Source organism: Callithrix jacchus, chromosome 11 (assembly GCF_049354715.1).
Source record: "Callithrix jacchus isolate 240 chromosome 11, calJac240_pri, whole genome shotgun sequence".
In the NCBI taxonomy this organism is placed as follows: Eukaryota; Metazoa; Chordata; class Mammalia; order Primates; family Cebidae; genus Callithrix; species Callithrix jacchus.
Window position 1 is genome coordinate 100,993,272 of NC_133512.1, and position 27,738 is coordinate 101,021,009.

General features: G+C 35.4%; 1 protein-coding gene across 1 annotated transcript in view; it reads right to left on the reverse strand.

Moving 5' to 3' along the window:
* The window catches only part of CNTNAP2 (contactin associated protein 2), a 2,303,447-nt gene that overhangs the window by 1,671,226 nt on the left and 604,483 nt on the right, over window positions 1-27,738 (reverse strand). Inside the window, exon 3 of the mRNA XM_078343568.1 lies at window positions 5,540-5,650. Coding sequence (XP_078199694.1) covers window positions 5,540-5,650 — 111 coding nt within the window. The remainder of the gene's footprint in view (window positions 1-5,539; window positions 5,651-27,738) is intronic.

Below are 27,738 nucleotides of genomic sequence, written 5' to 3' on the forward strand. Positions count from 1 at the left end.
ATCACTATTCTAACCAGTGTGAGATGGTATCTCAATGTAGTTTTGATTTGCATTTCTCTAATTACCAGTGATGATGAGCATTTTTTCATATGTCTGTTGGCCTCATACAAGTCTTCTTTTGAAAAGTGTCTGTTCATGTCCTTTGCCCACTTTTGTATGGGTTTGTTTGTTTTAGTTCTTTGTAGAATCTGGATATTAGCCCTTTGTCAGATGGGTAGATTGCAAAAATTTTTTCCATTTTGTTGGCTGCATGTTTCCTCTAATGCTTGCTTCCTTTGCTGTGCAGAAGCTCTGGAGTTTAATTAAATCCCATTTACCTATTTTGGCTTTGTTTCCATTGCTTTTGGTGTTTAGCCATGAATTCTTTGTCTATGCCTAAATTGGTTTTGCCTTGGTTTTCTTCTAGGGTTTTTATGGCGTTATGTCTTATGTGTAGATCTTTAATCTCTCTGGAGTTAATTTTAGTGTAAGGTGTCAGGAAGGGGTCCAATTTCTGCTTTCTGCACATGGCTAGCCAGTTTTCCCAACACTATTTATTAAACAGGCTGATTTCTACAAAAGGCATATGAAGCACAAGGTTGAAAGTTGGCAGAAGAATTGATTGGCATCTCTAACTTACCATTCTTTCTAATCAGATTGTTATGAAGATTGAGAAACAAATAGAACACAGATGAAAACAGTTTATAATCTGTAAAATGCTATACTGAAAATAAGTTATAGAATATACTGTATCCAACTTTCAAATGTTTTGTATCTGTGCTAACCTTGGAAAGAGTAGCGCATCTAACTGCTATTAACCCAGAATGACACAAGACTGGGAAGTCTTCAGTGGATGAAAATGTGGGGATACCTCAGAGCACACATCACAGGAATAAGGCATTGAAACAAAACAACAAAAGCACCGACAGACTAAAAGCAGCCGGCTCCAAAAGACACGTTAGAATTACACATGGATTTTTCATTTTTAACGTCACATTTTCCCCAACCTTTGCCATGTATTGGTCCCTGACATCAAGATTGTAGCAGATGGATTTGGATTATGGAGACTCATAACCTAAATTCGATTTTATAAATATGTGACACTCTGTTATCCAAATATTTCACTTATACTGTGCTTTTCTATGCATTTATAAACCCTCTCTCCAAAATGTATTTTAGGAGTATCATTTAAGTAAATAATAAAACTTGAAGTCAATGTTTGTCAACATAATATTCCACTGAATTTGTTCTTTTCTACATATGTATAATTAGTAGGTTAAATTCTTGTATTGTTCTGTTAGTATATTATCTTCTCACTCTCAGATGCGTATAAGGTGTCTGTAACAGATGACCCTTGCCACTTGCAAATTAAGAAAATACATCTCCAACATTTTGTTTGGAATTCTCGGTCTTCTTTTTATCTTCCAGATAGGTAACATCATGCTATACTTAAAAAAGAAATTTCCTTTCTCTCAATACAGGCTATTAACCATGAATATCTTATTATATGTTTTACCCAACATGACTCTTCTCCCAAGCATATTTGCATATGAACTTTGTAGTGGAATAAAATATTTTGTTGTCCAGCCTGGCCAACATGGCACAACCCTACCTCTACTAAAAAAACAAAAGTCAGTCCAGCATGATGGCTGGATTAACATTTTAGAAGCTTAATATGAGATATCTCACTCTCTCTGTATATGAGTATATACATAAGTAGTTCTAAATGATGTAATGTGGTATCTTTTATTATGTTGAAACAAGTAAAAAATAATTAAACTTTTCTAGAATTAAATGAGAGCAAAAAAAGTATTTTTTTTCATAAAAGGTATTAATTCCCGTAAAAAAGTCAAAGGCAAAATAAATCTGTATGTAAAGTTTCAGCATCTGGTAGTCTACTGCTCTAAAAAGTTAGAAAGAAAAAATACCCACATCTCTCTAATTCCCACAATTAACACTTTAAAATTTCTGTGCCTATAACATTTATACTCCGTCCTGCAACTAGAGCACCTACGATGTTTAGTAGGCCTTATATTGAAATCGGTTCCATTATCGAAGACAAATTCCTCAAGAATCTATAAATAGAAATTCCATTCGACCCAGCAATCCCATTACTGGGTATATACACAAAGGACTATACATTGTTCTATTATAAAGACTCACACACACATATTTCTTTGCAGCACTGTTTATGAGAGCAAAGACCTGGACCAACCAAAATGCCCATCAATGATAGGATGGATAAAGAAAATGTGGCACATCTACACCATGGAATACTATGCAGCCATAAAAAATAATGGGTTCCTGTCCTCCATAGAGACATGGATGAATCTAGAAACCATCATTCTCAGCAAACTGACAAAAGAACAGAAAACCAAACACTGCATGTTTTCATTCATAGGTGGGTGATGAACAATGAGAACACTTGGGCACAGGGAAGGGAACAACACTCACGGGGCTAGGTCAGGGGGTAGAGGGAAAGGAAGGGGAGGAACAGTGGGAAGATGGGGAGGGATAACACCGGGAGAAATGCCTGATACAGGTGTCAGTGGTGGGGAGCGTGGATGGAGACAGCAAACCACCATGGCATGTAAGTACCTATGTAAGAGGTGTACATATACCCCAGAGCCCAAAATACAATTTTAAAAGAAAGAAAAAAAAATTTTCTTACTCAACACCAGTCACTTGGCCACAATTTCTTTATTGAGCACTTTGTTTTTTCATTGTTGACTCGATTATATCATTTGTATTCCTGAAGTGCTGTAGGCATGACAGAACCTGACTTGCCCAGATTTACTGTCATATTCTTCAGTCATATCTTCCCTCAAAACTTTGGAAAGTAGCATTTTCTGACTCTGCTTCCATTCGTTTCAGTTGCTTTAGGTCTCTTGGTGTGATGGCACTTATTTTAGGGAAAAATACATTCTCTTGGCACCTAAATTTATATGGTATCTCTTTTTTATATTTTGTTCTAGATTTTCTAATACTCGACGGTCTGTATTGTAATTATCATTTGGGTATGGACAGTCCGTTGCGTCATGTTTTTCTGTCTATATTCATTGTTTTATAGTTGTTTCCAATGACTTTTACAAGAGAGAAATAAATTTAAATTTTTATTATCTTTAGGCAGAACTTTTGATAACTTATAAAACAATACTTTCATGTCCATTGCCTGATGAATATCATTATAAAAATGAGCTAATTTATACTAATATTACATTAAAACTGCATTTTTGTTATGTTCCTCTACCTTTGCTTGTATATCACTCTTTCACAAAGTCTTTTTACTGATTGAGACCGCTTCATCCTTCTGTGAATACCTTATATTATTCTGTATATACTAGGCCAGCTTTTTCTAATCTATATTCTTCTCGGCTTTTGGTCTTCCTAAACCTGATATGCCTTTCTTTACTGATGCAATATTTTTTCTTCCCCTCTTTAGTATCTCCTCGTTTTTATTTTGAGTTTCCTCCTGCTCTCTTTTTTCATCTTTGTTATAGTCCTTTCTCTCTCCTTCCCTCCCTCCCTCCTCCCTCCCTTCCTTCCTTCCTTCCTCCCTCCCTCCCTCTCTCCCTTTCTCCTTCCCTCTCTTCTTCCCTTGTATCCTTTCCCTTTTATTTTTTTATTTCTAGAATTGGTTGATTCAAGATTTATTTTATGATTTCACGTTTTTTATTTTCCTTTTAGCTTTACTAAGGTGCAATCACAAAAAAATTATATATTTATTGTTTTCTACATGGTGTTTTGAGATATGTATTGTAAAATAATTAACTCAATAATATATCCATGACGACACAATTATTTTTTATAAAGGGCGAGACCACTTAAACGCTGTTATTTTAACAATTCTCAAGCATGCAACATATTATTATTATTATGTATCGCACTTTAGGTTCTGGGATTATGCAGGATTGTTGATCATCCAGCATGTTGCACAGTTACATACATGGAATGTGGCTTGCTGCCTCCATCCCCTGGTAACCTATATTTGGCATTTCTTTCCACGTTATCCCTCCCAACCTGTCCCCCACCACTGTCCCTCCCCTAGCCCCCACCAACAGAGGTCAGTGTGTGATGCTCACCTCCCTGTATCCATGGCAACACATTATTAACTATAGTCACCATGCTATACAATGGATATCCAAAACTTATTTATATCATCTAACTAAAACTTTGTACCTTTTAACAACTATCTCTATTTTTTCTCCCTCTCCACCCAAGCCCCTGTCAACCATCATTACTGTTTTACTGAATAAAATATCATGGTCTTTGTTTGTTGACTCATATTTACCTAAGATAATATTGTTTCCTTCCTTTTTAAGTTGCTATTCACCAGTAGTTCTACCAGTGCTCCTTTGAAGAAAAAGAGTTTTTGCCGCTGTCCTTAATCATGTTCTTTTTTTTTTTTTTTTTTTTTTTTTTTTGAGACAGAGTTTCGCTCTTGTTACCCAGGCTGGAGTGCAATGGCGCGATCTCGGCTCACCACAACCTCCGCCTCCTGGGTTCAGGCAATTCTCCTGCCTCAGCCTCCTGAGTAGCTGGGATTACAGGCACGCGCCACCATGCCCAGCTAATTTTTTGCATTTTTAGTAGAGATGGGGTTTCACCATGTTGACCAGGATGGTCTCAATCTTTTGACCTCATGATCCACCGGCATCAGCCTCCCAAAGTGCTGGGATTACAGGCGTGAGCCACCATGCCCGGCCTAATTATGTTCTTTTACTCTGAATGAATTGCTATAAAATTTGAAACTGCCGGTTACTAACGAATACCATGATTTAAGGTCAAGAACTCAAGTTGTAGTTGAACACATCTAGCTATTTTTACACAGATTTTATAATAGAGCTATATTCTGGGTCCCGGAGGAAAAATTAAAAGGCCATTTGCATCTTTAATAGGAACTAAGTTTTTACATTGATATACAGTAGATACAAAGTGCTCTTTTTAATACAGTGTATGTATTTTAGGAGTAAACTCTTTTACATCTTTAAGTGATTTTTGATTAACAGAAATTTTTTTGAGGTGGAGTCTCACCCTGTCGCCCAGGCTGGAGTGCTTGGCTCACTGCAACCTCCACCTCCAGGGTTTAAGAGATTCTCCTGCCTCAGCCTCCAGCATAGCTGGGATTACAGGCACCCACCACTGGGCCCAGCTAATTTTGTCTATCTTTAGTAGAGATGGGGTTTCATCATGTTGGTCTCAAACTCCTGACCTTGTGATCTATCCTTCTTGACCTCCCAAAGTGCTGATATTACAGGCACTAGCCCATTTTATAGGAATTTTAACTGTAAGTGTTTATGCCATTTTGACTTTATTATTTCAGGCAACTACAAAATGTCTTCCATTTTGACTTACTATCTCTAACTTCCAGCCTAAATTTTTCTGTTATTCCCCAACAGAGATTACATGAGAGGTTCGTGGTATCTAAGGATATTTTTTTTAATAGGAGTGGCAAGAATATACATATATGACATATATGTTATATATACATATACAGTTATAAATATAACATGCTCTTATTTAACACGATTATTGATAAAAGAATCAAAAGTTGGCTTACCTCCTCGCTTGTTTATCTTGGCATAGCCGGGAGAATAGCTACCAGACATGGAGGAGGAGCTGCTGAAAGACACATGGGGGAGTCCAGAGACAAGGGGCTCATCACATTTTTCTAAAAACAAAAGACAGAGAGAGAGAGACTCAATAAATATTTCTGTGTATGTGTTGGTTAAAATAATCCTTGAATCTGGCATGTCTTTTATAAATCTTTGAAACAACATTTAGCAAACGAACTTAGGCAATTCTGTTATGCTAAACATAGTAAAATACAGGACCAGTTTATAGAACCCTCTAATTTTAGGAGGAAAACCACAGCAAAGTACATGACTCTGAAGGACCTCAACTCAGATTTGCTGTCTGAGAATCATAAGCAAATCCTGTAACAAGCTTTGGTGTCTGGCATCTCCTGGAAATCTTCAAGTATTTATACATTACAGGAACAGGGCACTAGAGTCACTGAGGTTGGGGGAGGAAAGACAAAGAGGACTCCTACCAAAGCTAAGAGACCAAGAATGGGAAATTGCTAACCAACATGTACAATGTTTCAGTTATGCGAGATGACTACGTTCTGGAGATCTCATTTGCAATATTGTAACTCTAGATAATACTGCACACTTATCAAGGCAGATCTCATGTTACATGTTCTTACTAGAAGAAATAACTAGACATCAGCAAGGGAACACACAATAATCATCAACTTGAAAATTATTACTGCCAGAAAAGTTAATCAGTTTCCATCATACTCAACCAGTCAACTGCACTGGAACCAGCGATAGCTCAATTCTATTTGTAACACTTTCTGCACTTGGCTTTTATAATGTCATTAACACTTTTTTTTTCTTTTTTCTCATTAGCTGCTTGCTCTCTGATTCCTTTGACGGATCTTTCTCATTTTGCTAATGCATAAGTGTTCCTAATGTTAGCGTGGCTGGGACTCTCTGAGTCTACCCTCCCTCTCTGGGAGACGGCATGGAGGGCTACGTCCTCTGATTGCCAGAATGTTCCAAATCCTACTGCCTCGCTTCAACTCCATAGCTACAGAAGAGGCACACACAGCTTCCAGAGATCACTGTCACAAAAGACCGTGTGATCTTCCTGCATCCCCTCTTATTCTGCTGCAGTTCTTCCACCTGCAGCACTGAAGAAACACTTTTTAAACTGTAAGTGAACAGGTGGCTGCTATACTCAAATGTTCTCAGGCTCCTGCTCTCAACTTGGCATACTGTTCATACTGGTTGAAGTCCCCCTGTCACCACCCGGCCACCCAGTGGGCTATGATGGCCACAGCACTCCTCTCATGTCTTTCCCCATGTCCTTGACCTGTCTAGCCACAATGGCCTCCTTCCTCTTCCTTTAAAAACAAGGCTGCCTCTGCTGTAAGCCTTTGCAAAGACTATTCCAAGTATCCTCTCTTGTAACCTTTGCCATTGCAGATGTGCTTTGCTAGTTCACCCAGCATTTTGTTGCCATCAGCCTCTGTACACACAGCCTGCTCGATTTTCCACCATAACACTTAGCACCAACTGACATCTTATGTTGTTACTGATTTAATTGTTTTGCTGCCTTTCTCTCCCATTAGTCAGCAAGCGCTAGCTGAAATGAAGTTTTAGATAGTTGGCCTAATGCTTACTCTTCAGTGATCTGAACAAGGTACTTGGCACATACTCTAAAAACATTTGCAGAATACATGAATGACTGTACTAAACCCGATGAACCTCGAAGAGTCTGGAAGTATGATCTCATATTATAACATGGCACAACTCTTAATTTTTAGAGTGGTGGTCTTAAATTCTCAACAAACGTTTATGCTTAGAACTGTTTAATAAAACAGAAAATTTCTCTCTATATAGTCAAACATGGTTTCTCAGAAATTTATAAGCAAAAAAAATTTAGCAACAGAAAGAATAAACTAATTTTCTTGTAAATTCACTTAAGTGAAGTCTCCAATGACACTGGAGAAATGAATTATTATATATTGTCTCACCACTCAATTTTATACAAATTGGAAATTAAAATGAGTAAGTTCATCTTCATATAATATTTTTAAATTGTTTCTTTTGCTTAGTTATACTGCAAACACCTCTGGGAAACAGGGCATGTGTATATAAATAAGTTCCCCAGAAAGTTAAATGCGAAAGAATGAAAAAAAACATAAAATTTGTTTTAAAAGTATCAATTCACAAAGCTATCATCTAAAGTGAAGAATTTCATATTAATTGAAAACATTTACTTCTCTCTTTAGCTGTAAGTGAGCACAAACATATTTCATTGATTTTCTTACTTTTGATGCATTTGAGTATAACATTTTATAATTTTCAAGATAAGTTTTGCCTTTAATTGGAGTAATCATTACTTCTAATGTTCCCATTATTTTAAAAATGTGCTAACATACACTCATTTTCATTTCACTCATTTAAATATGCATCAATTGCCTATGTTGGACCAAGCACTGAAGTGCAGCTGAAGGTGAAATTAACAACGTCCTGCCCTTGTACAGCATATGTTTTAGTGGGAAGAAATGTCTCAACAAAAAAATGTTAATTTATATTATGCTATGGTAATTAATACTAGGAAGGAACATTAAATATAAAACAGTGGACAGGGAGGTTCGGAGTGAGGTGGAAAGGAAGAAAATTGCTATTTTATGCTGCCTTGTCAAGGAAAGCTTTGACAAAATAATCAGGTAGCATTTGAGTAGAAATATGAAGAAGCGGAGGAAGAAACCCACATGGGAAATCAACAGGATCACGCTAGGATAAATTTATCCTAGGCCATACATGCTCGATCAGGCTAGTCGACACTTGATAATAATGCATGACACATTTCTAAAGGGGAATATCCAATGCATATATATTATTGCATTTAATGTAATTAAAATAAGTTGATAATTGCTTAAATGATCCATCAGCTAATTTAAATTTAGAATTTAAATGTAACATTTATAAAACCATAATATAGAGTTATTACATTAAACAAATTGGCTTCTGTGACAAATTGATCAGAGTCTCAAATTTTACATTTTTTTACTAATCTAAAAAATCAATTAAAATCAATTTTAAAAAATTTTAAAAATTAAAGTAATAATTTAAAAAATATATATAATTATTCAAAATAATAGAATTAAATTGAGATTAGTGAAGATCAAGGCAAATAAGAAATTGTTTTTAAAAAGGTGACTGAAAAATTATGCTCAGAATGTAAAGCACTCACAATTTCACATTCTTCCAAATTAAAACATAATCTATAATCTTATTATTAAGCTAAAAATGCTACAATTACTATCTTTTCTCCTGGAGAATATTATGCTGCATTTTGCTGTTCTCACTACTTTGGACAGATTATATGTGTGTGTGTGTGTGTGTGTGTGTGTGTGTGTGTGTGTGTACCCGTTTCCTACAGGTAACACACAGGTAATATGAGTAAATTTAACGAAGTTTCTCTCAAGCTTTGAAAACTCCAAAATAGTGTCAATCACCAAGGGTTAGCAGACTATGGCCTGCAGGCCCAATCCAGCTCACAGATTGCTTTTGTAAACAAAGTTTTATTGGAGCACAGTTACACATCATGCATTTATGTATTTTCTATGACTGTTTTCATGCAGCAGTAGAATATTGCAATAGATATGATATGGCCCACAAAACTAAACTATTTACTATCTGAGCTTTTACAGAAAAAGTTTCCCAACTTCTTATCTAGTGTAACAAGTATTGAAGGAATTTAGGAATCAGAATGAATGATGATTACCTAAGAGCGTCAGATGCTGTACATATAATGAATAGAATCTGAAGCAATTAGAGACTACAGATAGGTGGAAAGAGGGTGAAGGATGTTTTAGAAAGGGGGAACACCTCAAGCAACAAGAAATAAACCACAGTGAATCTGAAATTTCCCAGAGATAGTTGTAGCAGCACTCCACACAAGCGCATATTGCCATACTATTACATTATACTATCTATTTTTATTTCCAACTGTAATAATGGTTATTACTCGTTATCCATTCTAAAAGTCTGCTTTATTGTTGTGCTAAAACACGTATCTCAATCTCCTGCAGACATTAAATACTACGAAATCAGGCAAATCCATAGAGAGAGTTAGAATTTTTATATAATAGTAAAGGAGGGAAGGAGAGAGAGAAAAAGGGAACTAACATTTGAAATAATCCAGTACTGTATTTTCCCATACTGGGATGTCTTCCAAAACTACAGCCATATACAGCTATGGCAAATATTTGGTCTCCAGTGTACTTCCTTTCCAGGGAATCTTGGATGAAAACTAGAAGAGCAGATGGGCCTTGAGCTTTATTTTCACACGATTTCAGTCAATCATTAAGGCAGACTAGCTATAAGAATTCGGTACTAACTCAAGCAGGAGCAGAGAAAATTATTGGCAAATAGACATGAAATAGCTGTTGCCCTTTACCTAAAAGGTATAGTTCAGAGGTTTGGCTATTGGCAAGGGATATTGGCAAGAGTTTACAAGATCGAAGGATTTCAGACTGCATACAATTGACACGAGAATATGGTTTTCAAATGCATCTCTGCTGAAATACAATGTCTAAAAAGTCTTCACAAAACAATATATGTTTAAGCTATAACACTTCAAATAGATGTTTTTTATGACCCATTTGGTAACATAAGCCGAATGGAGGAAAACAACTAAAATCAACAAATGGCTCAAGAACAGAGCAGTGCTAGCTGAACAGAAATTCTAGCAATAACATCCTTATTTTTATATTAGGAAAAAAGGCATGGCAAAGGCACATTCTGGGTTGAACACATCACTCGGTCATCTTACATATATATTCAACTTCCACCTTCTGAAGTTGGAGCTACTCTACCTTTGCCTGTACATTTACCCTGCATCAAGTTGTATGGCTATTCCTTTCCATCATCAGTAGCACAGCAGTTCCTCCAAGAGGTCTTTTATCTTCCTCCTGATGTCCAATTCAGGGTTTCTAGTGAATGCAATAACGATCAGAAACGTAGGTGGGCAGACAGCATGGGGACACTCAGGGTGCAGTCCTGGATCACAGAGATGGGACACCAGACCCTGAAATAGACATCAGGGAGAAGACAAAAGACCTCTTGGAGGAACTGCTGTGCCACCTGGGAAACCAGAGAAGAGCTTGTTATTTAGCTTGTAATTCAAGATAGTTTTAGTCATAAGAAGCAAGGCAGGATGGGAAGCAGAATGCAAGTTTGTTGGAGGTTTGGCCGAAGCTTCTTCAATTACTCCTGATGCATGCAAGCCCAATTTTTTTAAATTTAATTTATAATTTACATTTTCTAATTTTCACCTATCACATTTTTCTTTAATAACACAGAAAGTACAGGAAACAGAATATTATATTCTCTTGTAATTTTTAAAATGATTTTTTAGACACACTTAAGGGCCAATATTTTTTAACTTAACTTTGTGTAATAAATACTTTTTGGTGAAAGGCATGACTTTCAGAAGTAGCAGCATGCTCCTTAGAGTCAAATTATTTAGATTTTATTCCTGGCAACGTAAACCTGGGCAACTTGTTTAAACCTATCTTATCCACAGTTTCCTTATTTTTTTTTTTATTATTTCAAAAGTTTTTTTTTCCTGTTTTGACTCAGTTGTTCTAGATTTTTAAATCACAACAATGAAAATAAATGGTTAAACAATCAGAGTTATAAAAGTATGCTACAAAAATGTATGTTCCTTCTTAGGGCAAAAAACCCATCAACTCAATCATAGCAACTCAATCTATTTTATATATCTTCAATTACAATATAGTTTTCTCTCATATTTATGGTTCATACATTGCTTTTGTGTATCTCTTGTTCCAGCTTCCCTGGACTACTTTTAGCTATTGAAAATAAGATACGTCTTTCTCTTGCTTCTGTACAATTTCAAACAATATAGATAAAGAAACCTAGTAATCCACAGAATTCATCACTTTTACTAGTCTTCATAGTACATATACACACACAGATGCATTTAACATCACATATATTTAGATATACACACAAATAAACAAAAAAAAATCATTTACCGTCTGGTCTTCAACATATTTTTTCACTTACTGATTTATCATAGAAATTCCCATGCAGCCTAGGAGCTTCGGGAACCGCGGCTTGGGTGCAGACATGGCCAAGTCCAAGAACCACACCACACACAACCAGTCCCGAAAATGGCACAGAAATGGTATCAAGAAACCCCAATCACAAAGATACGAGTCTCTAAAGGGGGTGGACCCCAAGTTCCTGAGGAACTTTGCCAAGAAGCACAACAAGAAGGGCCTAAAGAAGATGCAGGTCAACAATGCCAAGGCCATGAGTGCACGTGCCGAGGCCATCAAGGCCCTCGTAAAGCCCAAGGAGGTTAAGCCCAAGATCCCAAAGGGTGTCAGCCGCAAGCTCGATCGACTTGCGTACATTGCCCACCCCAAGCTTGGGAAGCGTGCTCGGGCACGCATTGCCAAGGGGCTCAGGATCTGCCGGCCAAAGGTCAAGGTCAAGGCCAAGGCCAAGGATCAAACCAAGGCCCAGGCTTCAGCTCCAGTTTCAGTTCCAGCTCAGGCTCTCAAAGGTGCCCAGGCCCCTACAAAGGCTTCAGAATAGATATCTTTGTCTGCCAATGTGAGGACAGAAAGACTGGTGTAACTCCCCTGGGGCTGCCATCTGCATGGGGCTGGGGTCCTCCTGTGCTATTTGTACAAATAAACCTGAGGCAGGAAAAAAAAAAAAAAAAGAAATTCCCATGCAAATATAGCCTCATTTTTTGCATTTAATTTTATATTAGAGAATTTTTATTATTTATATTAGATTCTGCATGGCAGAGGTAGCTAACCTTGCAAATAAAATATAAAAGTTTTGGGTCATTGCTAAAACATTATATAATCGCATTGAGAATTAATTATTTTCTCATAGAGTCTATGAATAAGTTCTATGATAATAAGAATTTATCAGAGAGAGTGTCCATAAAGAGAAGTACAATTAGTTTGTCATTAAATGCTAATTTAGGAAAAAGCTAAAGATAATGGAATTGGAATGAAATCAACTGATTGGTACACCTCATCTGACACACAGTGACAAATCCTAAGTGAATAAAATAAATTCATCTGCCCTCCATTTTTCTTTTCACTATTTCTTTGTTTCCTATCAGATGGAGGTGACTCCATTTACTCTTTTATTTGATTTTCTATTTAATGAGACAAAGCTCAATGTGCTACCATAGTATAGTGGTAAGCACAAATGAGGCAGCCTTCTCTCCTCCCATCTCAATCCTTCCAATTTGGGCCATGATGAATATACAGATGGCAGAGATCATTAAACCACTATCAACAAATCAATGGATAGTAATAGCAATCATTTGTTGACTATTTACGTAATAAGCACGTAAATATTTTGAGTGGGTCATCTCATTGAGTTATCACAGTAACCCATTGAGATGGGTGTTATTACCATTTTATAGATGAGGAGCCTTCAGATCTCATAGTATGTTAAAGTCAGGACAAAAACAAAATTGTACATGATTATTAGGCCTACGCTTTTGAAGTCTAGTTTTCTGGGACAAATGGCCTCTATAGTGACTTCAGGTAAAATCCATATATGTTGCATTGGGCTACACAGAACTAATAATATTGAAATTGTCAAATTGTTCTCACTACCTCTCATTTTGATACTAAGAATTTAAACGAAATGTTACCCTATGTAATAATATTGCAGCAATTTCAATATTTCGTGTGCCACATTAGACCCACACCTTTTAACTGAAAGAGGTTTCTACAGTTTTCAATAGATGTTCTCAGAGAAACCCAAATATAATCAGCAATTTAATGGATATGTCTACATTGAATACACTCAGCAAAATACATCAACTTTGTTTCATTTATTCATTCAATAAATATTTTTTGAGCACTTATTTCCCGTTTCAGTCTTTATCTCCTTACAATCCATTTTCTTTATAGTTACCAGATGGGTTTTTAAAAACTGGGCATCAGATTCTGCCATGTCCTGACAACTTCCTGGTGGCTTCCCCTCTTATTTAGTATAAAATCCAAGCTCTATGGGCCCGAGATGGTCTGGCCTTGAAGATATCTCTGGTGCTATTTTATTTCACTCTTTCTCTGGATCACTAAGCTCTAGATTCACTGTCCTCTCTTTTTCAGACACACCAAGCATATCCTTGCTCAAAGGCCTTTCCATTCTCTCTGCTTTCAAGCTAAAATTCTTTCTACCAGGTCTAAAAGAGCTGGTTCCTTTCTACTATGATTCTGACTCAAATACTACCTTCACTTTTTCTGACCAGCTCATCCAAATTAACTGACTCAGTTTCTGTCTTCATTCTCTTGAGACATTGCTTGCTATTCTATCACACTGTTCTGTTTTGTTTCATAGCACCCACTACAATCTGAAATTATCTTGTTTTTTAATTTATTATTTTTCTTATTGATTGCACTGTAAATACCACAAGATGAAAGCAGGTACCTGACTTGTCCACTCTGCATTCCCAGAGCCTAAACATCTGACACGCAGCACAACACAACCTTGCAGAGAGTCGTTGAATCAATGAATGACTGACAATGATAAAAAATAAATCCACCTAAAAGCCAGAAGGCAAAGTACTTCCTAGTATTGACTATTGAGATGTATTCACTTCACCTATTTAGCTTCTAACCTGCATGTTTATATTTTCCATTTTAAAATCTGCATTGAGTGTTCTTACTCATAGGCGGGTGTTGAACAATGAGAACACACGGACACAGGGAGGGGAGCATCACACACTGAGGTCTGTGGGGGGGACCTAGGGAGGGACAGTGGGGGGTGGGGAGTTGGGGAGGAATAACATAGGGAGAAATACCAGATATAGGTGATAGGGAGGAAGGCAGCAAACCACATTGCCATGTATGTACCTATGCAACAATACTGCATGTTCTTCACATGTACCTAAAACACAATAATATATATATATATATATATATATATATATATATATATATATATATAAAATAAATGATTTGCCTTGTAAATTGTACAATGAAATTTATTTAAAAAATTTTAAGTAAAGGGACAAAAAATTTTTTAAAAATCCGCATTGCAAAAGAAAAATGATTTCATTCCATGATATTATACATAGATCTTCTTCACTGTATCCCACAAAAGAAAAATCATCTGGGGTCTTCAACAACTTAAAATGACTTGTAATTTGGAATCCCTGAATTACACAGAGGGTTTGTCTAACTCATCAGTACAGTATATGACCTTAGAACTTTTAAAATATCTTGGCTCTAGCAAATGAGTTTTTGGAGACTTGAAGCTATTGACTATTGTGAATTAGCTCTTTTACATCTATTTTTAGTCTTCAGAAGAACATAAGATTTTGGTGTTCCTAATGTAACATTTTCATTCTGTATCACTGAAAATCTATTATGATCAATATTTGTTTATATGTTGATCTCTTTGCTGATAATCCTCTCTTGAGGTAGGGAATGTCTTTATATTCCCAAAATGCAATATTGAACACAATATTGCATTTATCGTGTTTGATATTTTTCAAAACATAGAAATTCTTCATATGTTTTGAAAAATATCGAACATGATAAATGCAATATTAATAGCTTATGACAATGAATAAATTCAATTTTTTTATCCTAAACATTAATTCAGATTTCTTTCATTTTCTTTATTGTTTGTCTAATAGCTGTATTTAAAAATAATAATGAAATAAAAGTAGTATAGCTAGAAAATCAGTCACGTTTAGAGGAATCTTGGTTGTAAATCAAATAAAGAATTGTGTGATCTGCATGTACCAAGGGCAAATTACTTCGAGATGTAGTTCAAATTTTGCTGGACATTTAACAGCTGCAGCATATTTCCGACAGATGGTATAACAGATGAATCAGTTTCAAATTATCTACTGAACTGTAATATACTAGAAATGAAATAGATTTGTGAGGGTTTTTTTTTTTTAATTAAGCTTTTGTCTCCTCGAAGTTGATCTTCTAATTTAAAAGAAAAAAACTCTACAACACAAAATAATAAAAATCAATTTTTACCCTTGGTGTAATCTGGAAAATAAATGGAATTTTTAGTTTCATAACTTCATGCAACAAATGCAACAAAAAGAAATAAATAGTATTCAAAAACTGAATCAGCATCCATGAGCTAGGCAAATGTTTTAATGTCTAACATGGTATCAACAGTAGTCTTTCCTTTTTTTTAACTCAAATTCTGCAGTCTCATAAGAAGGCAGACCTACCTAGAACTTTTAATAAACCAATAACCTGAAGACTGTCAAGGCCAATTGCAATATGACTAAATGAACTTGAATACTCTTAAAGCTTTGATTGACAACCTTCCTATGGGCAGGGCTTATTTGAATTATAATTTATTGGTCCACTGATAAATGCATTTTTTACGCTCTAGTTTCTTTAACTGGTTAACTGAAAGTTAGTATTCAACAACAAGCAATGTACTTACTGACAATCAAATCTATTTCTTAGACTACTTAACCCATTTAACTTGAAATAACTAAGTGCTGTAGGTAAGCATCTTCCCAGTGTGCTTTGCTTAAGTCACATCAGATTAGGCCATACATTCAAGAGGTGCAGAGTGAACCATGGAGCACTAGAGAGCCAGTAAGAGTGAAGCTATAAAAAAATCTTTAGTCAGTTGACAGATGTTTATGGTATGATAGGTTAAAAAAGTAGTCAATAAAACTATTTATAACATGGTCTTCATTTTATGAAATTGATATTTATAGGTAAAGAAATGACTGAAAGAATATGTAACCCAAAATTTCAGTCATTGTACCAAATTGATTGGTAGATAATTGTTGACCTTCATTGTCTTCTGTTTCCCACAGTTTGGAAATGTTCTTCAACTAACGTATATTGATTTTATAAGGTTTGAAAATTAAATAGTATTAAGAATAAATACCCAGTGATGCTGAGTGCACAAATTATATCCATTTCCTTCAATGATGATTTATAGAGTACCTACAGTTGGGGGACAACAGTGAACAACATAGAATTTTATGTTATAGTAAATATAAAAAAATACACAGTATTTCAGATGGTGTTAATCATAGGAAAAACAGGGCATGATAGGAAGATGAGGGATTTGAGTGGATGGATAAATATCCCTTAAATTAGAGATTTTAGAAGGCCTTGATAAGGTATCGTTTTTAACAGGACTTAATGGAAAGAGATAACAAGCCATAGGGTTATCTGATATCTGTGGAATAGTAATTCTAGCACAACAAACTCACTTCAGAAGGCTCAGGAGCAGGAACGAGGTGGGTATGTTCAAGGGTCCCAGGAGGCCATTGAGGATGGAGCAGAAGCATGAGGTAAACAGGAAGGAAAGTGGTCAGAGAGACTGCAGATGGGCTAGGAGCCAACTTTGTTGGGCTTTGTAGAGATTGATATGGTTTAGCTGTGTCCCCACCCAAATTGCAACTTGAATTGTAGCTCCCACAATTCCCACTGGGAGGGACCCAGTTGGAGGTAATTGAATCATAGGGGCCAGTCTTTCCTGTGCTGTTCTCATGATAATGAGTAAGTCTCATGAAATCTAAAGGGTTTATAAAGGGGAGTTCCCCTGCACAGGATCCCTTGTCTGCCACCATGTAAGACATGACTTTGCTCCTCTTCTGTCTTCCACCATGATTATGAGGCTCCCCAGCCATGTGGAACTGTGAGCCCATTAAATCTCTTTGCTTTATGCATTATGAAGGCATAGCTGTCTCTATTAGCAGTGTGAGAACAGAATACTACTGGGATTCTTAGGAGTTGGGCTTTAGTAACATTCAAATAATGGAAACCCACAACAAGAGAAAATGTGGTATTTTGCCAAGTTTATTGTAATGAAAGTGGAAGTTTAATGTAAACAGTGTTATTTTCTATCTAGACATGATTCTATTAAAATTTCTATATAAAGACTGTCATAAGAGGTTTTAATTCTAACTAATCCAAATCAACTTTTTGTTTCCAATGAATAAAGAAAATAAGTTGAAAAATATTTAGTGCCCTGGGTATAAATTTATCTTCAAAAATGTAAGGATCTATATTAAAAGAGCATTCATTTAACTTGTTAATCTGTAATTAATTTATTTAACCATATCTTTCTTAAACATATTTAGATTTTGACACACATACTATCCTTTGAAGTGGTGACTTGAAAAATATTTCCCTTTGTCTCCCAATATCTGATTTCGGTTCTCCTTATGTCTTCAGTAATACAGAGGAGTTACTATTGAGTAAAATAAAAGAAGTTATATCTACTTGTAGAAGGCTTTTCTAAAAAGAAATTACCCAGTTATCCATAAGCAATCGGATAATCATAATTGAAAGGAGTGAATAAAGGGAGGAGACAAGGTAAGTTCTGCTTGAAGGGGTAAGAACACTTTTAATGCTTTAAAAAATCATGATATGATAAGCACAAGAGCACTCCAGGCAACAGCGTCAATATCACATTAAAGTATAAATATGGGAATGTATAGTGTCTTCAAGAAGGAATCAAACAAAACAAACAGAATCTTAAAAACAGCAACCGCAAATCACACTTGTTCTCGCTGCCTAAAGCGCTCTTCTCCCATTTTCTCTTGGATAACTGATCATGTCCTACATCAGATCTCAGGAGGAGAGTCCTTCTCTGAGTTCACCATCACTCACACTAAACTTAGTCTGCCTCCCTCTCTTTTCAGGGAACACAATTCTTTTCTTTTTTTCTCTTTTTGAAGCAATTATGATAATTAGTAATTCCACATTCATCTGTGCATTCACTTGTTTAATGTCTGACTCTACCATGAGTTATTAACCCTGTGAGGGTGGACCTAAGAGTTGTGTTGTTTTTGTATACTTGGCATATGGGATAGAATGATTGCACAGTGGATGTGTGGAGGGTGGTGATCACTGAATCTACAGAAAAGATGAACAAAAAGGAATGCCAAGGGAAAACTGAAAAATCTCATTCATTTGATTCTGTTTTGAATACTCTCATTTTTCTTTCAACAAATCTATATTGGATACCTATCTTGTTTGAACCTAGTTATCTTTGACTCAAGACCTCACAGGTTAGTCTTGAGCAAGACAAACATCATGCAATAAGTGTGAATTATATTCTGTAGGCTTTGAGAAACCACTGAAATGGTTCCTTCATTGAGATAGTTACACGATATATCTACATTTTAGAAGAAACGAAACATTGACATCTGGGTGGTAGAGCCATTATTGGAGGTATGTTCTAGAAACAAGGAGACTATGATATAGCAGAGTAAATTACAAGTCTCTGGGTGTGGTGGCTCATGCCTGTAATCCCAGGCATGTAAGCACTTTAGGAGGCCAAGTCAGGCAGATAATTTGAGCTCAGGAGTTTGAGACCAGCCTGGGCAAAATGGAGAAATCCCATCTCTACAAAACTACAAAAATTAGCCAGGTATGATGGTGTGTGTGTGCCTGTAGTCCCAGGTACTTGGGAGGCTAAGGTACGAGGATGGCTTGAGCCCAGGAGGCAGAGGTTGTAGTGAGTCAAGATCATATCACTGCACTCCAGCTTGGGCAACAAAGCCAGACCCTGTCTCAAACAAACAAACAAACAAAAAATCCCACTAAATTAGAAGTGACACAGAGGTGAATAAAGACAGTGGCCGTGGAATGATAAGAAAGTGGTGAAAGTTATTTTGGAAGGTTAGTGAATTTGGTTTTCAACCAGATGTGAGAAGTCATAGGAAGAAGAAAGACAAAAAAATCACTGATTTCTTAAGTGGATGACTGAATAGAGTGTGCAGTAATTCACTGCGCAACAGCCATAAAATATAGACTTGGGTTCATTTACTTAATTTATTAAAATAGGAGGTTTGACTCATTTAAGAACGTATGCCAAGACTGCATCTTCACGCCTAATTGAATTCATGTTTTTGAATAAAATTACTCATCATATGTCTGTAACTCATGGGTTGAAACAATAAAGTTTGCTTAACTAGAAAACAGAAAGCAAGTGCTATAGCACTTGTAAACTTCCTAAGACACTTAAGATTCTCACTGACCTTCTTTCAGGCAAAACTACCCAAGGTTTATTTTTACATCTACATATTAAATCACTAAGCTTTGTCTCTCTTACTGTGATACTCTGCTGTTGAATAAGATTTTTCCAGCAAATATGGCTTTATTAATTGGTGGTATCGTAACTGCAAACCTTTTTTTGATAAAAGATAACCAGGAAAAGAAAGAAAGCTATGCACTAATGCCTATCAATTTACAACTTCTGAAGGAGCTTGCTCTCACCATTTTTTAAAATTATGATCTGTTCATCCTCCCCTTTCTAATGCCTCTGTCTTTAAGCACATACATTTCCCTTATTTTAAGGAGAAAGATTTTTTTTTTGGTCACTGCTGACCCATCCTCTCAGAGTCAGGTCACTTGAATGAAGAGTTCTGCAATTCACCAGTAAAGAAATGCTCTGGGCATCTGGGGGTAAAAGTAAAAGTATGTTCCACTGATTTACAGGATGTATTATATTCCAAAGAAAGTTGCTTGCCTTGACATACAGTATTGATAATGTTTAATTTCTAAATAAAATTGTTTTCAGAAGGATTTTATGAAGAATCAAAAACTATACCAATCTAAAAGAAAACAAAAATGAAATAAGTCATCTCAACACAAATGTGCACTCATTTTAGATGGAACTGAAGGCAGAAAATTGATTGGGTCATTTTTGCCACCATCCGCAGTCATGAGTGGCAAGTGGGCAGTGCTTGTTAGTAGGAGGCTTTTGCAATGACCAAGTTGAAGCGTAACTCTGGTCTTGAAAAGGCAAGGACAGGATGGAGTCAAGTCTTGAAAGTTCAAATCGGGAAGGAAGGATCAAAAAGGAAGTCAGGTGTAGGCAGGATATGATTTGGCTGTGTCCCCACCCAAATCTTATATTGAATTTTAACTCCCTCAATTCCCAAGTGTTGTGGGAGGAACTCTGTGGAAAGTAATTGAATCATGGGGCAGGTCTTTCCCATGCTATTCTTTTGATTGTGAATAAGTCTCACAGGATCTAATGGTTTTATCAAGAGAAATTTCCCTGCACAAGCTCTCTTCTCTTGTCTGCCACCATGTGAGATGTGCCTTGTACCTTCTACCATGACTGTGAAGCCTCCCCAGCCATGTGGAACTGTGAGTCCATTAAAGCTCTTTCTTGTGTAAGTTGTCCAGTCTCCAGTATGTCTTTATCAGGGGCATGAAAATGACTCATTCAACAGGCAAACAGAGATCAGAACTCAAGAGATCAAAGCCCCAGCTAGATTGTTGAGCTCCAGACCTGGGATAACCTCTTCCATGTCTGTGGTTCAAACAACCAGGAGTGCATGAGAAGAGAAGCACTACAATCTAGAGACGTTCACAATTAAAAGGAGATCTTAAATCTTTCGTGGGCAGAAAGAAAGGGAAAACATAAACAAGGTACAGAAATGAGAATAATTCGAGGCTACAAAAAGTCAGTTTGATTAATATGCCAGGTGGGTTTGGGAATTGTTAAGAAAAAGTGAAAGTGTGCTGATCCTTGAAAGGTAAGCAGAGAATTTGCGATCTCATCTAGAAAGGAACTGGGAACAATTAAAGATTTCTGAATGGAGATATTACAGAATGAAAGTGCAAGCAATGTCATTAAGAAAATAAACACTACTTGGTTTTTAAGCTTCCTCGGAGAGGAGATTCCCAGAGAATGAATTCCAGATGGGAAAACAAAATGCATCTTGAGAAAACAATGTAATCAGAAATAAATAGGAAATGGAGACAACCCAATCCACTGAATTCTGTATTGCTAAGATTCATGCAGCTATCAGGAGATGAGAAAAGTTGCTGGTTTTACATTTTGAAATAAGAAATAGAGCCATAGCAGTGAAAAATAAATGAGATATGTATATTCATGACCATAATAATGAAGAGATGGCTGCAATCTCACAGAAACAACTCTACTATTTTTCCAATACCTACATCTTTACAGAAGCTGGCCTCTGAACCTGCATTTAGAAAACCTAATTTCTAATTTCTATTTAGTTGTCAACTCTCTTGATCAAGTTACATATTCATGTGAAATCTCAGTTTCTCCATTTGTAAAGTAGGAGAAATGAACATCATCTTTGGGGTCTCTTTCACGGCCAACATTTCTGGATTTTATAATGTCACGAGATGTTTGTGAAATGACAGAATTTTTTAAGTGACTTTATTCCTTATTACCAAAAAAGTGCTTGCTTAATTATCACTTGCTTATATAAATAAACTTATTTAAAGAACATTATAAGACATATTCCTCAAGGCTGATATGAATTAACAGCAAAACACTAAAAAATAATTATTTTGCTCCTTTACCTTTTTCCAGGTTTGAAGCAGTTACTGTGATCTAGATAAACGGTCAAAGTAATAGATAATGACACTGCATTCCTTTGTCAATAAAGCCTAGGACATGCTGCCAATTCTACTTATTTGAACATATCCAGATTTCAAGAAAGTGTCAATTGTCATCTATTTACTGTTACCTTCACAGCACAGGTGGCTCATTGTCTGCTTAAATCATCACAATTGTTCTTTCTCTTAAAATATTGATAGTCAAAGGTGTCGGAATTACTGACTCAAAACGTTCATATTAAGAAATTGTTAAAAATGATGCATCCCTTGAGAACCACTAAATAATAATAATAATAATAATAATAAAATGATGCATCCTTAAAGGAATTTGGCATCATGATTACTTTTTTGGATCACTTTTTAAAATTCTGAGTTGTTCAACTGTGGGGTGGATTAGAAATAACCACAAGGCAGTGTGCCCTGTGACCTGTATTTAGGAACTAGTTCAAAAAAGTTACACATACACCTGTTAAAAAACAAATGTTTAGTACTATTTAAAATACTTGGGTATTCATTTTAATGTTTCTTACATTGTGTAGCACTATATTTTCAAATGTAATAAGAGTAGAAAAGAATGGAAGATAAAGACTTTAGAAAGAGCTGATACTTACAAATAGAGGACCTAGACTTGCATCCGGGTCTACCTCTCATTCATATGTGTCCTGGGTATATTTATTAACATCTTGGAACCTCAGTTTCGATTTGGTAAAACAATAATTCAATTAAAGTTAATAAAATCTCACTATCAATAGGAAGCCTGTGTTTATTGATTGAGTTTGGAAAGTAGGTGGTTGGATCTGACAATAAATATCTTTTGCTTAATGGGATTTGAGAGTCTAGAAAGGAATATAAATATGAAAAGATACCTACCATATCAAGTGCTATCCTAGAGACATCAATACCACAAGAAAGTGATATGGGTACTTGCAGTAGTACGACTCATTTTGCCCAGAAGATATTGTTATCAAGCATATCACCATGCTAATAGAGAGTTTAATAAAATGATATAAAATAAAATTCTTTTTAAATTGGAAAGTCATACTCCAATATTAGTTGTTTTTACTAATATAGCTTAATAAACAAAATTAGAGTTAACCACTTGCTTTTTTTCATGTTTTTTAATCATAAATTCATACTAGTTAAAACATGAAATACTATTAGGTTTGTGCAAAAATGCAATTTTGTAGGTAGTCAAAATTACTTATTTTTTGCACGCATATATGTAAACCAATGGAGTAGATCAAAAGATTGTTTTCTCCTATTTTTGTTTCTATTTTCGTAGAAAATCTATTTAGATTCTAGAATATGTCATTTAACTCAAAAAAGAGTGCAGGTCAACTAATGAAGCCTAGAAAATTCTTTTATTCTGTTGTCCACTTTCTATTCATATTCATAATCTTTTAGAAAATGCTTACTAAGTCTATATTCTATATTATAAAATGGACCACGATATGGCACAAAAAACATAAGGTATTGAAGCAAGGCAGTCACTGTGGACCCCACAGGACAAGAGTTTCTTCTGTAGTAACTGCAGGAACATATATAACAGAGCCTCCTATACATAGCACTGTCATTTGAATGCTTCAATAAATCAGTTTACAAATTCATTCTGCACACTGTTACATTTTCTTGATACACTTTCTGACTCTGTGGCAAGCTAACCTAAAGAGGTTTGAATTATTTCTTTGCTATTAGTTCATCACTTGACATTTCATATTTCTTATTATTCAGAACATAAGAATATGCACGCTGATACATTTTTCTAAGTTCCACTTATTGGGTAGTGTTATTTGAAACATAATATGAAAATGCACTTGACATGTTACCCCGGAGGTGACACAGCAGTTTGGGAAGAGAAATATAAACATCATTTATTCATGGTACAGCAATGTTGCCTTTTTGATTTGAGTTTTCTAATATCTTCAAATGCCACCGTATACCAATAACAATTTTTATTTTTCAGTGTCACAATTGGTGATGTGAAAAATATTTTTCTTGGATTTAAAAGAGCACATATATTAACACATATGCTTTTGAGTCCATTCCTGTTCAGAATATAATTTCCTATAGATTGCAGACATTCTCTGCTGTGTCTGATTTATCTCTGTGTTTTTATGGCCAAAGTCTCTGACAACACCAATGCTAGATACATATGTTTTAATGATTAAACATGTGTACTTTTTTCCTGTCTTTTAGGATTAGAGTTCTAATTCCAATTACATCCTCAACTAGTACCTACCCCACAAATTCTAAATTCAATCCCACTGCAGGAGAGTATCACCCTAAAATACTACCAAAGACTGTATTCTGGTGTTTACTCTTATAAATTGAGCTAATAATCCATATGTAATGGAAGTAAGAAGGTCTTTAAAATTTTGAAGCAGGTTTTCTCCGAGGCTTGAAGCAAATTTAATGTGAGCAGCCACATTTTCTTTTATTAAGAATAATCTTTTACTTTGAGATGATTAGACTAAATTTTAAGGAAGAAAAAAGGAAAATCATTTTGAGAATATGGTGCATAGTTTCCAGAAAACTATAATTCTTGGAAACAGGTCACCTAAAAATTAGTTCTTTCCATTCAAAACTACAGGGAAAGAATAAATAGCCTCTCTTTCCTAACCCCTGTGAACACCTGCTACATCTTTTACCCAAGAATTCTGAAACGAATTGTAGAGATACCATTTGACTCTACTGCACAGCAATAGAACTATCACACAGAGAGGTCATAGTCAAGGTCAGCATTGCTATTGCAGTCAGATTCAGTTTAATAAAAGAGAGAGAGAGAGAGACACTAACAACCTATATTACTTAGTTTTATTTTTCATTGGGTAAAAGCTAAAATAGGGTGTGCACAGGTTAAATGGTAGTCAGCTGACACGTTTTTGTTCTATTTCAGGGATAACAAAAATTACGATGAAAAATGAGTCAAAATACACTTAACTGATGTTATTTTTTCTCTTTCGAGGGGAAAGTGTTCCACCTTATGTTGCTTCTTATATTGTTTACAGCAGGCTTAACTATACATGCTAACACTTCTGTTTGTCATAGAGTTTCAACCACTTTCTTTACGAGTTCGATTCTTACTAGAATTAAAGTATCTCTGGAAGAAATAGCATTTGAGTATACCTTCTGAGAATGACGAGTCTGAATGCAACTTTTATGGGTGGTTCCATTAAGGGAATCAAAAGAGAATACTAAGATATGAGGTATTAAACTTCAAGGATAATAAAACTTTGTTTTATTGAAAGCAGGAAAGCCATTGTTAGCTTGCTTTGGGCTAGATCTGGCTAAGAATGTATCTACATGTCCACCAAAGAATAAACAATAAATGTAGAAATGACTGGGATTTTTCCTATATACTACCTAGAAATTATTATTAAGTTTCTAATTGCTTGTAGTTGAGTGTTCATAAAGTAAAATTTCAAATGTTCAAATCTGCATGGAATATTATCATATGTTACCACTAGCACAACCTCTCAGTATTGTAGATATTTCTAAAAGTAACACCATATGGGAAACAGATAGCTGAAAAAAAATACAAGAGAACTGGTAAATAAATGTTCTAAAAGATGGAAACCTCTGAGGATAAACATAGGTGAAACTGGTTTGAAACATTTGAAGCAATGTTTTCCAGGATAATTTAAAAGTAAACCTATTTTTCTTATAGACCTTGTAAGGAATCTGTATTGCTTTAGTAATGCATGTGAGATAAAATTCAACATGATTTTATCTAACTTGCATATAATTGAGTATAGAATGTTGAAAGTCAAATTATTTCAATATTTCTGTATAACAGTTATTTTCTTATTGATTTGCATGCTAGTATCATCTAAACTTTTATACATGAATGGTCAAATTCTATGATGCACTGTAAATAGGTCATGGACAACACAGAAGGAAGTTCAGATATTGACCATTCTTATAGTTTTTTTAATTACATGTAATTTACAAAAACATAAAAGATCAATGTGTTTTTTAAATAAATGGTAGCACGGATAATGTGTAAGGAGTCCTCACCTCGTCTATTTTTTGTTCCTGAGTTATTATGTGACTGAAAAAAAACTATCATTATTTGCACTGGAAAACATGGAAAAAGAATAACTATAATTAGAAATTTTCATAATGTGTATTTATTAAAGCATAAATAATTTTAGGTCACATAACAAACAGTGCCCTAAATACTCTAGCAAATGACAGTAGAATTCATTTAGATTTAATTGACCAAGACAAAAGCACAGGATGAAGTTTTTGGTTAGAAAAACTTTGCACAACTTGAAGCCATGAAAGTCGGGCTCTATGAACTCTGACTCAACCCTTGGCTCTAAAGAAACAAGTCTACTGAGCTTCACTCACTTTTCATTTACTCTTCAATTATTATTAAGATTCAACCTTTAACATCTACATTTAATTGAGAATCATGAATCTCAATTCATCAACTAATTTTTTGCTAACTTGGAATTTGGTGCTGGAATAAGTGGCTAGCCATATGCAAAAAACTGAAACCGGACCCCTCCTTATATCTTATCCAAAAATTAAGTCAAGATGGTTTAAAGACTTACATGTAAAACCCCAAACCATAAAAAAAAAAAAAAAACCTGGAAAAAATCTAGGCAATACCATTCAGGACAAAGGCATGGGCAAAGACTTAATAACTAAAACACCAAAAGCAATCAAACTAAATAACTTCTTCAGAGCAAAAGAAACTAGCATCAGAGTGAAGAGGCAACCTACAGAGTGGGAGACAATTTTTGCGATCTACCCATCTGACAAAGGTCTAATATCCGGAATCTACAAGGAACTTAAAAAAATTTACAGGGAAAAAAAAAAACAGCCCCATCAAAAAGTGGGCAAAGGATATGAACAGACACTTCTCAAAGAAGACAGTTATGCAATCCACAAACATTAAAAAACTCATCATCACTAATCATTAGAGAAATGCAAATCAAAACCACAATAAGGTATCATCTCATTCCAGTAAGAATAGTGATTATTAAAAAGTCAGGAAACAATAGATGCTGTCAAGGCTGTGGAGTAGTAGAAACACTTTTACACTGTTTGTGGGAGTGAAAATTAGTTCAATCATTGTGGAAGACAGTGTGGCAATTCCTCAAGGATCTAGAACCAGAAACATCCTTTGACCCAGCAATCTCATTACTGGGTACATACCCAAAGGATTATAAATCATTCTACTATAAAGACACATGCACACGTATGTTTCCTGCAGTACTGTTTATGCAAGTAAAGACTTGGAACCTACCCAAATGCCCATCAATGATACACTGGATAAAGAAAATGTGGCACATATACACTATGGAATACTACACAGCTATGAAAAAGAATGAGTTCATGCCCATTGCAGGGACAGGCATGAAGCTGGATGCCAACATTTTCAGCAAACTAACACAGAAACAGAAACTCAAACACTGCATGTTCTCATTCATAAGTGGGAACTGAACAACAAGAACACATGGACACAGGGAGGGGAACAACATATACCAGGGCCTGTTGAGGATGGAAGCAAGGGAAGGGAGAGCATTAGGACAAACACGTAATGCATACAGGGCTTAAAACCTATATGACGGGTTCAAAGGTACAGCACACCACCATGGCACATGTATACTTATGTCACAAACCTGCACATATATTCTGGAACTTAAAGAAATTTTTTTAAAAAAAGAGAAATTGGAGAGCACAATAAAATGTGAGATTTAATAGCCTCTTTAAAATTAGAAACATAAACTTACAACTATATTATACTTGGGAAAACTTAGGAATCACTTAGTCAAGAACTTTAATTTCCGTAAGGAAAGCGAGATCCAGAAATATGCCTGACT